This window comes from Antechinus flavipes, chromosome 6, assembly GCF_016432865.1.
Source record: "Antechinus flavipes isolate AdamAnt ecotype Samford, QLD, Australia chromosome 6, AdamAnt_v2, whole genome shotgun sequence".
Lineage (NCBI taxonomy): Eukaryota > Metazoa > Chordata > Mammalia > Dasyuromorphia > Dasyuridae > Antechinus > Antechinus flavipes.
The window spans coordinates 90921817-90934857 of NC_067403.1; the positions used below are offsets into that span (position 1 = coordinate 90921817).

At 33.2% G+C, this 13041-nt stretch overlaps 1 protein-coding gene across 1 annotated transcript in view; it reads right to left on the reverse strand.

Moving 5' to 3' along the window:
* Positions 1-2276: 2276 nt before the first annotated feature.
* FSTL5 (follistatin like 5) overlaps positions 2277-13041 on the reverse strand; it is a 994361-nt gene continuing 983596 nt past the window's right edge. Inside the window, exon 16 of the mRNA XM_051966050.1 lies at positions 2277-5060. Within this exon, the coding sequence (XP_051822010.1) occupies positions 4358-5060 (703 nt within the window). The 3' untranslated portion in view covers positions 2277-4357. The remainder of the gene's footprint in view (positions 5061-13041) is intronic.

A 13041-nucleotide genomic window follows, 5' to 3' on the forward strand; every position in this document is an offset into this window, starting at 1 on the left:
CTAAGCTGTCTAATATTTTTGTTGTCTTGACAGAATTGAATTCAATTAATGTCTAATATGTGTGAATGTATATGAATGTAAGGATGTATATTCATGCACACACACACATACTTATGTATACATTTGACACAGAAAAAAGGAGGGATATATTTTTCCAGCATTTTTACCAATATAGGCAAATGGAAGAAATGTGAAATATATGCTTTCTTTAAAAAAGAATGGTCTTCATCTTAGAAAGGATAGGAAGATTTTGACCCTAAACATATTTCGTAAACTATAGAAACCAAAGATAGATGTTGAAGAAGGGACCAACTAGCAGCTTTAAGTGGCTTTTGGCCTAAATGTATTAGACTTTCAACTCATTGAAGTAATATTCAGATGTGAAAGGAAGAAAGAAAGGAAAGAAAGGAAGAAATGAAGGAAGGCAGGAAGGAAGGAAGGTAGGAAGAACAAAAGAAAGAACAAATGGAAGAAAGAAAGAAAACAGGAAAGAAGGAAGAAAGGAAGGAAGGAAGGAAAAAAGGAAGGAAGGAAGAAAAAAGAAAGAGAAAGCAAAAAAGAAAGAAAGAAAAATTAAGAAAGAAAGAAAGAAAAAAAGACATCCTAAAACTATAGTTGTGTAGAGTTGTTGTTGATCCTTTGTAACATTCCAGAATGGAATATGAAATCTGTAGGTCATGAAATCAGTATGTTGAAAAGAATGGTGATCATTAGGAATCAGCATAATTCACTAAGAGTAAATCATGCCAAACTAAGCTTATATTTTTTCAGACATGGTTATTACAACAAGGAAATGATGAATTCATAGGATATTAGACTTTTATATGAACATTTGGGAATCTCTCTTAACTCTTGAATAAAACTGAGAAATATTGGATTATAGTTAGGTGGATTAATATTTTATTAAGTAACCAGTTCTAATTTTAGACTCTTTGTTAACAGACATGCTAACCTAGAGTAGAGAGAATTTTCTGAAGTTATAACTCAGGGCCCTATTTTGGCTCTGTTTTCAATATGATTTAGATGAAAAAAAAGGAAGACATAGTTATCAAATCTGTGCATAACAAAACACTTGGAGGATTAGATCAACTAAGGGCACATCCAGAGATTTGGGAACAGAACAGGGAAGAACTGTGCCCTGATGAGAAATGATGGAAAGATCTAAGATTATTATAGATTCAAAGAGGAAGTCTTAGTGGAAAAATAACAGCTGCCATAGCTATTTGATGGACTTTGATTTGGATAGGAAATTGACTTCATGCAGTTCCTAAGAGATAAACTTTGGACAAATGGGCACAGTTAAAGCAGAAAAGATTTCAGCTTTGAATAAGAAAGTATATAACAATCAGAACTGTTTAAAATAAGAATGAATTATCATGTTAGGCAGTGAGTTATCCATCGTTAGAAATGTTTAGAGAAAGCCTGGATGACATGTCAAAGAAGCTATCAAGAGACTTTCTGTATGTGGTTCACTTGCAAGGTTCAACTTGCAAGGTAACTTATAAGGTTCCTCTTAACTCTTAAGATTCTGTACTATTTACCTTTGGTTATCCTTGGTTGGTCCCATACTTAAATTGCTTTAAAGAGAAAAAAAGCATTTCAATAAGTACCTTGATTTTTCAATGGAAAATGAACCAGTGGCTAATTGGTAAGGAGAAAATCTTCAACAAGTCTGGTGAAAAAGGGAAAATTAAATCTGGAAAAAAATGAAGCAGTATTCCTTTAGAACACAGAAAATAGAGAAATGCCAAAAATCCTTAGAATCACATCTTAAAGGGGAAGTATTTAGCTGGATTGAATAGAATAGGTTTTTTTTGGGGGGGGAATTACCTTTGATGATTTAATTGTTGAATTAGCTGAAGTGAAAATATATTTAATTTATCACTCAAGATTTAAGTTTTAGAAAACAATTTGGGGAGAAGTATTGTATTTTGAAGGGCATCATTGAAATACTCTATTTACAACTCAGTTCAACAGCAAGAAGAAATATTGCAGTGGGAGCATTTACTTTTCAACTTTTTTTGGATGAGATAATCACTCTAATTTATTTAGATTGCACATTCCTGCACAATGTTCATTTGCACAGCTAGATAGTTTTTAGTCTTAAGATGTCAGTATCATTGGTCATAGGAAGAGTTGGTGTCTGATGAAAGCAAATATGTCTCAACAATTTATTTTTGCCCCTTTAAGCAAACCAAGATTTCTAGTTTTCTTGAACTATTGGGAAAAGAAACACTGATATACATATATTAGAATATTGACTGACTTCACAAGGATTTAAAACGTAAGGGGTTTGTTTATTCTCCTTTTATCAAGCAGTTTTTTTTTTCTACAGACAGAACATCCACATGTTGTAAGTTACAGAAGAAGAGTGTATGAAACAAACCTATTGTAAATAATTAAATAACAGCTCATGTTCACAATGAGAAAAACTGTTAAAAGGGAAAGCAGATTCAGTAACAAGAAACATAAGCAGATTGTTGTTGTTTATTAAATCTATCTCCCAGGAAGTTTCTTCAAGCTAAAGAGAGATCTATTGTACCACGTAGTGCAGGATGCTATATACACACAAGAGATTACACGCTATAAAATTTCAGGTTTCTAAGCATTTTTACACAATCTAAACCAGATCAAATTTTGTATTTAAAAAAGACCTTTTCTAGTTGCCTTTACTAAATGGAGATCATTCCAATAGCCCATAAACATTCTTTATCAAAGTAACTATAAAGGAAAAAAAACTTCCTAAACATGTATGTAATTATGGGAAATAAGGTCATCATTTCAATAAACCAACCTTCTGTTGTTTGTTTTGCAGAGGAGACAAAGAGACAGAGAGACAGAAACAGACAGAAAATGTTAGAAAGTTATACTGAATGACAAAAATAGTGGTAGAGATAGATTGAAAGACTAGGTTGACATTGAAAAAAAAAACGGAAAGACAAAGAGTGACAGAAAAAAAAAGAGAGTGAGAAAAATAAAGGAGGGGCAAAGAGCAATAGGGACAGAGCTAGAGAGAACACTAAAGAACGGAGAATAGTGAGAAAAAGAATAGAAGAGCCTCTATATGATGTTCTAAAGCAGAAGAGTTTTTAACTTCTTAACTAAAAGTGTACATTCTATTGAGTGAATATTTAGGGATTATGTAGGAAAGGAATAGGCTAAATCAATGATTTAAAAAAGTGGTGAAAGATAATCTGTGAAAATACAGGTAAATAGCAAAGACAATGGATAGTCAATCACAGCTTAAACCAATCACACCTTAAACCACTGGGTATGGGGTTAACAATTTTGTTCTCTGAATCATATTTCTAAATCATCTAATGCCTAATACAAACTCATCTTTCTAGCCAGGTTATACATTCTGGTGTTAATTTCTTGATATGTAGCTTTTTCTAAGTAGATGTACATGATCCAAACCTTGGGCTATTTGGAAAAGGAAGAAATGAAGAGCTACTGGCTACTGATAAAGGAAAAGGTCTGTAATTAAGCAGGTGACACAGCAAACAAAACCTGCAATAAAAATATACCCATACTCTAGAGATTAGAAACATTTTGAGTACAGAAGACACTGCAAGCATTTTTTTCCCCCACATCCCATTCTTTTACCTCCCCTTCATGCTCTGTGGTACACTTCATTTCAAATTATACCTTTTGTTACCTACACACACCCCAGGGCCAATTTATGCCTTCAAAGAATATTTTATTAAAGGTCAAACAAGGGACTGAAGGCAAGATTTGGCTAAAGAGGGACTAAGTATTATTCTTTCCTAGGACCATCAGTTTAAAGCCCACATGAGAACATATCTTGCTTCTATTCTTCCCTTTCCTCATGAGACATTCCCTTCAAGGCACAAAAAGATTATATAAACAGTGGACAGGACAGAATCTTTTCATTTCATAATTCTAAGGTTGCACATACCTTTATTTGTGATTTGAAGTAAACTGAAAGAAGGAAAAAACAGCAACAACAAAAAGGAAAAAGAAAAAATAACCCAAATAAATTGCCCTTAAAATATAAAGAAGCTGAAATTACTGGGAAACTTCTGCAGGTTTGATGTAATTTGCTAAATTTTCTTGAAATTTCTCTGTGACCATTAGTTTATAGTGTAAAGATGGTACCTTTTTTAATGAGCTGGACAATTCCCCACTATTTCTAATATTCATTGCAATCAGTATGTCTTCAGAGACATCTTAATTGCTTTGTCATATTAAACTCCACATTCCATTGGGTCACCAATGATCTAAGTTATATCAGGTTAGAATATAAACTTCCAAAGAAAAACCATAAATTGAAAGAATGGAGTTAAGTGCAATGTACTGTAAAACTATTCATTCAGTAGTTATCTAACTTGGTTCTTTAGGCATCTCCAACCCAAATAACTGTATTTCCTTTCTCTACTTCAGTGATCTCACAGTTTAACTTATTGAGTCGTCCATCTAAGATAAAAAGGGATTCCTTGGATGGTGTCATCAGGTATTGGCCAAAGAGCCCACTGTCCTTGATTAACCTGTTTTTTCGGTTCCAAGGCCATTCTTCTGCCTTTAAAGGCTCCTTGAGACTCTTGATCATTTTTACCTTTCCAGAAGCAAGTTCTACAAAGAGCACATCTGTTTGCAAGCCTGAGCTGCCATAGACATTGTACTGGTGGGCTTCAGTAAAAGAGGGCTGGAAGGCAATATCAGATATATGCAGATTAGTGTGAATATCAAATGCATCCTGGATTTCTCCTCTGATGGTAATGTATTGGACCCGCATCAGGCCTTTCACATCATCAATGCTTACAAGATAATGTCCATCTGGAGAAACATATGGGGTACCCATAACATCACCATTGTATCCAATGACTGAGTCAGTTACACTGTCCACCATGAGCTGGGGTGGAATAGCTCCAGTACTGTCAGGGCTGCAACTGATAAAATAATATCCTCCAAGGTGAGTGTAAGCCAGAGACTGAGGAATACAGTTGTAGTCCTTTAAGCTAATTGTTTTTATATATGACAAAGTTTCAAGATCAATTTTCTGAAGTACAGCTTCATCTTTATGAAGAATGAATCCAAATCTAAAGAAAGGGAAAAAAAAAGTTAAACAAGAAATCACATTGTTGTGCTAAAATGATATAGATGTTTTATGGGGAGAGGGACTAGAACAATACAAGGCTTTTGTAGACCAAATATCTAAAATACAATTTCTTTTAAATCACATTTCCCTTGTTTCCTGTCAATTATAATTAGCAGAGCATAAAGAAAAATAACTAAAAGTAAAGTCACTATTAAATTGCAGATTGTTTTTTACCTGTAGAGAAATAAAGTCAGCTATTATGTTTATGACTTCTGACTATTAACATTGAATTTGCTATGTTTTAAGATCTATTTTATGTTGTCTGTCACCTTTGTCAATTCTGCCCTAATTTTCTAGATAAATCATTGGCATCAATTTAATATTTTGAATTTGATCTTTTTGAAACTTGTCTATTTCCCAATCATATAACTGCCTTCTTTAGCTAACTCAGTTTTAATTTAACTCTCTTGTAAGAGTGTTATAAAATATTATTTGATATTCTATTATATTTCTAGTGAAAAATAGGTCAAATGAACAAATCATTTGGATGGGAGTTTTGATTAATTATGGCTTCATTTCAGTCTTTGTTCAATAGCATAACTAAGCTATTCTGAATCCTAGCTACAGAGTGTCAGAGGTCCCTATTGCTTAGTGTTAATATATTTGGAAATCCTGACAGGCTGATTCAGTGGGTTAATAGTATTAACAGCAAGTAATTGTTACTGGGAGAGAAAAAGAGCTTAGATTGACTGAACAAGATTAGATCCAAATTGGGTTTTAGTCAATCTGATTGTAGCCATACTTTGCTTCAGTTTCACTTCAAATAAAACCCCTTTTTAAATGTTTCCAAACCTAGAGGCAATGGAAAGAGTACTGATTCAGAAGCTATAAAAATAGGTTCAAAGATTCTCTCTCTTGCCAATTGCCTGTGTGGTCCTAGACCAGTCACTTAATCTATTCGGGCCTCAGTTTTCTCATCTCTAAAAGAATGGTATTGGTCCAGACTATTTTTGAGGTTTATTCCAGTTCTAGATTTAAGATCTATAATATATGACAATAAAAACCATTAGAGTGATATTGTTATATAGGCCACATAGCAGAAATGTAAAAAAATGTCCATAACTTGTATTTATCATAAAGTATTTAAAAATATATTATGTTACTATCACCTATACAGTTTAACCTGAAGATTCTAAATTGAGAAATGAGTTTAATATTTGTCATTATTTTCATAGTATTTATCTCATTAAATCACATATGAGTACATCTCATTTTGTCTAATAAATGCTCAAAGAATTTAAGGATGGTTTCTTGAAATGCAAGAAAGTTAGCACATTTTAACATGGCATAAAAACAATAATGATATCCTTGAAGATAAATTAGTAAGTCTTTGTGGTAGCAAAACTATTTCACTAATCCAGAAACAATCACTTATTTTAAAAAGGTATTTTAGCTGCTTAATATGATAAATGAAGAACTGATAGAATTTATATGAAAAAATTTAACCATTCTCTGGACTTGACATTGAGAAATCATTTTTCCCTCTCTCTATGAGAGTTAATCAATTATTTTATGGAATGTTACTCTGAGCTTAAGCTGTCCTGTTTGATGAGAGCAAAGTCACTAGCCTTCTCCAGACTATGCTTTATTTTCCATCCCAATATTTATTCTGGACATCTTTTTATCTGCTTTGCCTTGGCAAATGTAGCTTCCATCTCTTGCAACGGCTTCCTCTTTCCTCCTCTTGCTCCAGAAACTCTAATCAAATTAATACTACCATTATTTCTGGTAGGGAAGGGAAGGAAAGAAGAAAACTGAGTGACCTATAATTCCTTTTGCCACTTTAAAAAATTCTATTCATTCTATAAATCCTTCCCCTAACTACCATTCTCCTATATGAATATTTTGAAGCATGGCATAACTTTTGTATTTACATCCCCCCAATGTCTGGCATACAATAGTCATTTAGTAAATGTGGTTTTATTCATTTGCTCCTTATTTTTTTATATTTTATACTCATTTTCAACAACTTACCTTCTTAAGATTCCCCCACTACTAAATATTTGAAGATGTCAGTGGTTCTTGGAAATTTTTTCAAATGCTTTAATCTTAAAAAAAAAATAAATCTACAATGCATGTATACATAATCGACATCTCATTGTATAGTAAATGACAAATACTGCTTTGGCAGTCAAGAGACTGGTCATAGGAGCTAAGGTACCAGGCAACCTTAAGAAAGGAATGAGTAATATTCATTCAAGTAAAGTCAGATTTCCCTTTCCTCTTAAACCTTCCTTGGTAAAGAATGGTGTATTGTTCTTGGGAGTGATTGATAGGCATGTGTTAGCAGAACAAACTAGAAAAGGAGGAAGGAAAAAAAAAAGACAATGAAGAATTACATTTTCCTGCCAAGAGATAAAAGGAAATTCAGAGGGAAAAGAGGATTAAAGTTTAATGGGTATCCTAAAGGGGGTTTCTACATTAAAGCAGAGAACGGCCTCTGAGAGATAATATAGAGGGATGAGCCAACGAAAAGCTCAATATGGAAATACCTGTATCCGTTATTGATAAAATATAAGAGGTTCTATATGGCCTCTTGGAGTTGGAATAGGATTATGAAGTATGAAAAAGTCACATGACATACTGAACTTCTTAAACATCTTAATAGTCTAAACCTCTTCATTACCTTGTGATACTCATCATTTACAAGATGTAGTACAGAAAGGCCCTATTAAGAACATACATTTCAAGGGTTAGTCTGAAATGCCAACATTAAGCACAGCCACTATATATGAATCCTAACTGTGCAATGAAAAATAAATTGATTGAACTTTCTACTTTTATTCTAGATTTTTTTTTTTGACTGAGGCAATTGGGATTAAGTGACTTTCCCATGGTCACACAGATAAGAAGTGTTAAGTGTCTGAGGCTAGATTTGAACTTCGGTCCTCCTGACTTTAGGGCGGGTTCTCTATCCACTGAGCCATTTAGTTGCCCCAATTCTATATCTTTGTAAGTATTATAAATATCACTAAGATTATTCTATATGAAATGCATGTCCCTTCATTTATGAGTTTTTTCTTTATCTGTACACTCTGAGACCATATGTGTCTGTGTCTTGTATGCCTATGAAATAGCAAACTATAGTGGGAAACATTGTATTTTTCTGTTAAACATAGTAAATGTGCCTTGAGGCAAAACTAGCAATGGACATATTTAATAAATGCAATAAGTCAATCAATCATTGACTGTTGGATTTGGCTCTCAAACCTGAGGCAGATTGTCCTTTCGGATTATCATTATTGTTCGGTAATGAGACAATGTGAGACAAGCTTGCACCAATTTCACCTGTACTATTTTTCTCTGCAGAAAAAAAAAAATGAAGGCCTTGATTCTTTTGAGATGTTAATTCTGAATCTTTCAGAAGTAATTAAAATTTAAAAAGTACAAAAAAAGGACAGGTTAAAAATTCAGAAGCTCCATGTGGGGTGATAAAATGATGTCTATTTTTATATCTCGACTGTTTTGTGATCTGGGATATAGCAGCATAAGCAGTGGCATCCAAGTACCTTCAAGTTTTCACCAATGATTTATGGGATAGGAAGTAGTGTGTTTAATTCAAAGTTTCCCCTAGTACAAGTTGATGTGTGGAGGCCTCCCACTGTTCATTAAACCCTGATTAATATTTATGATATTTTCAACCTTCATGTCTGCTTAGTGTAATAAAATCTTGCAAGGTGTCAGGCCCAACATTGTCTCACTAATGTTTGTCAGAATTTGTAAAGGGAGTAAAGAAGTCTAAGTCCTGTGAGGAATGACAGTTAAAACTTATTTTAAAATAACTTCTTTTACAGTTAATGAAACTAGGTAATTGTAGCCTTTAGGCATGGTGTTTGTCAGAGACAGTTAACAGAGTTGTATTTTATTGTTTCTTTCCTCAGTTATTTTTCCCCTGCATTGTCTAACATTGTTTGCCCTTGATTAAGAATTAAAAGGGGGCTCAGTTTTAGTTTATGGCTTATGGTAAAAAGAAAAAAAAAAAAAACAAGTCAATATCCTATTCCTTAAATGGCACAGTTCTATCACTATGAATCACTACCTAATAGAATCCTATCCAATACACACCAACAGGCATTTACTAGATGCTAGTCACAGTGGTAAGTGGTAGGATGGAAAATCAAAGTAAAACAATTCCTTGCCACAGGAACCTTAAGCCTCAGAGTGGAAAGTCCATCCAGATTAGTCTGGCAAGAGATTCATTAAGCACCTTGTATTAACAGAAGAATAAACAGAAGTAAAATAGTCCCAGCCCTTGACAATCTAATATTCTATTGTGTTGGTTATAACAATCAAACTTATATACACACATATTTATATGTTATCATATATAATATTATTGTCCCATAATTAACACTAACATGATGTTATTGTATAATAAATCATAAGGGATAATATATGTGATCATTTGAGGGCACATTTGAGGTCACCAATTAAATCACATTGTTAGTGTGTCATGAAGAATTCCAATAAGATATTAGAAATTTGTTATTTCAATTTTGTAGACTGAAAAATATGAAATTTGTCCATAGGTCTTAGACTTACATTTGGATCTTGGTAAGAGAGATGGAATTAAGGAAGCAATTCAAAATGTATCATACCAAATATCATATTAGGAAAACCTTCTAGACACTATATTCTATTAGACTGAAATTGAATTAGTTTAACTTATCCTGAAGAGATAATCTCAGAAGATAGCAAAAATGAACACCCAGATGAAAAATGAGAAGAGGAACAGGGCAATAATCCAGTGGAAATTGAAATACAAAAGAAGTAGAACCCATTGAAAAAGATTTCATGCCCAACAAAGAGTTGATACAGCAGAGACACCTTATACCTTACCAGTGCCATGACAACCCTAGAAGATAACAAAGGCCATTTAGCTTTCAAGTTGTGAATTGAGCCTCCAAAAACATTGATCACATGTGGTCCCCTTTCGCATAAATTTCAGACCTGAATTGTGTATAGTTGTGGGAAAATGCAAAATGTTTATGGTGGGGATGTCCTGTTGAAAATCTTACTGTGCTATTTCATTTAATGATTTTATTTTGAATTAATTGAATACTTGGACTAAATAGGGAAAATGCAGCAGTAAGAATTGTCAGTATGGACCCACTAAGTACTTTCAATTTATATGGTTAATCTGGGAACCTTACTTGTGAGGTGGCATGCCATGTACATTTTTATCTTATCTCTGTTTTGATATAGAAGGTAGACAATTTTCCCAAGTCAGGTCATGTTGTTGCTCACCCACTAGTCAACTTAAGAGTTAATTTATATGTAAAGTATAAGATATTACATTGACATTTATCTATCACACAAAGGTCTTCCACAATAATTCTACGTATTGCTAATTATAAAATATCAATAATAACAAAAACACATAGATATTACATCAGTAGTCCCCATGCAACAATGAAGACACTACTGGACTGATATTGACCCTATAGAAAGGGGAAAGGAATGTGCCTTGTAGTGTGTTTTTCTTCACTCAGACTAGAGCCATCTGAGAAATTCACAGAATTTCTGATTTAAAAAAAAAAAAAAAAAACTTAAAGACTATCTCCTCCAAAACTGTAACTAACCAATAGTTTCCTGACAATAATACTAAGCAAACTGATTAAATTTTAAAGACATGGTAACTAATCCAAATATAGAGTTTTTAAGGAAAGTGGTCCTTTAACTGAAATCAGCTATTCTGTTCATCTTTTAATTTTTTAATAGTAACCAGGAGCAATCAATTGATAGTTATATAAAATCATTAAATATGTATAGTATAATAGGATAATGTTATTTTAAGTAGGAGGCTAATACAACAATAATATGATATTGTCACTTCCAAGTTGATTTTGGTGCTTCTTTAGTTTATAGACTGCCTGAGAAGAAGATATATTACTATTTATCTCAGTTATATAGAGACAAATGAACTGCTTTTAAAGTTCTGGGTTAAAAATAATATAGAACAAATGAGGAAAAATTAGGTCGTGGAATGAACTTAGAAACACTTGAGGTGTGTGTGTGTGTGTGTGTGTGTGTGTGTGTGTGTGTGTGTGTATGTGTGTGTGTGTGTATGATGGTCTACCTTTGAATACCTGGTTAAACTTATATACTCATTAATGTTTTGTTATCTGCACTCATAATTAAAAGATATGCTAAATTTCATTTAGAAGCTATTAAAGATAAAGATGTAATTATTCTCCCATCCAAGTTCAAAGATTTTCTGAAATCTATCCCTAAATCCCTCAGGGTAGTCAATAGAACATAAGTTAAGGATCCAAGTTCCACACATGAGGTTATGACATACTTTGAATTAAAAGAGATAGGATAAAGAACAGAGGAGGTCATGGGAATAACAGCTAACACACACACACACACACACACATATTTGTACTTTAAGGACTGGAAAGATAGTAATTTGATCTGAATGAGAAGATTAACAGTAGAACAAATGACTCATTAAAAGCAAAGATAATTCACATAGGGAGAGAGGAAATGTATTTTGGGGAAAGAATTGACATGCTTGGAAATAACAGAGCAGTCAAAGATCACATACTTAATATTCCAGGATGGACTACTGTTAAGGGTGCAACCCAACTTACAAAACCACTCATGTTCAACTCCTCAAGTACAATTATGCCATATGCACAAGCTGTGGTCAAATCTTGTCATTTCTATATACATAACATATCTTATGTGTGTCCCCTTCTCTCTAGTCAATAGATCCCAGCCTGGTTGAGGTCCTTACCCCTTATGCATAGAATAAAGGTATAATAAGCCTTGTAATTGTTCACTTGCTTCCTTTTTTCCTATACTCTACTAAGCTGCCCAAAAGATATTTCTAAATTGAAAAATCTATCTATTCCACCTCCCTCCCCCTCATCTCACACCATAAACTACTGTGGCTCCCTACTGCCTCTAGGATCCAATATAAAATCTTCTGTTTGTCTTTTAAATTAATCATAAACTGCTAATAGCTTTTCTCATCTTTTGTTTTTATGCCTTAGTCTTCTCTATGATAATGTGAGCCAACTTGCTATGGTGGCTTCACCCATAATACTCAATCTCCTCATTCCTTGCATTTTCACTGACAGTTCTCTGTGCTTGAAATAGTCTTCCTGCCCCTTCTATTTTTTGGCTTTCTTCAACTCAGCTAAAGTCTCACTTACCTCTCCTTGGCCCATTCTTGCTAAAGTCTTTTCTCATTTATTCCCCATTTACTGAATATGATATAGTCAGATATGTCCTATCTGAATATAGTATGATGTGTTTTTCTTTTCTTTTCTTCTTCTTCTTTTTTTTTTGCATTTTGTCTCTATTAGAATGTGAGCTCCTTAAGCACAGATGTGGTACTTTTATCTCCAGCACTTAGGAAGTTTGCTTAATTAGTGCTAGCTTCCTCCTAAAGATACCTATATATGTATGTAGATATGTAGATGTATAATTATGTATATGTGTGTATATATATCTATATTATATAAACTATTAGTATAATGACTATATTTTTATCTCTTCAAACTTGAATTATTAAGATCATTGTATTCAATTTAATTCAACAAACATTTATTCAACACCTACTATGTACAAAGGCACTTTGGTCAGAAAAAAAAATGAAAGGGAACTGAGAGACGCAGTACAGTGCCTGCCACAGAAGAATGTTTCTGACCTTGCTTACTAAATGCTTGTTGACCATAACTTTTTGATTCTGTATTTGTTTGAACAATCAAAAGAAAGATACATTCCCTCTTTTAGGGGATTTATACTAACACAAACACTCAGAAAAAGACATGAAAATGTTAGCAAATACCACATTTCCACAAAGAGTTACGTGAACTTGTTACATATTTATAATAGGAGCAATCAATAAACAAGACAAATAAGAGAGAATAGGGGCTCAAAATCTTGGCAAAAATCCAGAACACTGGACT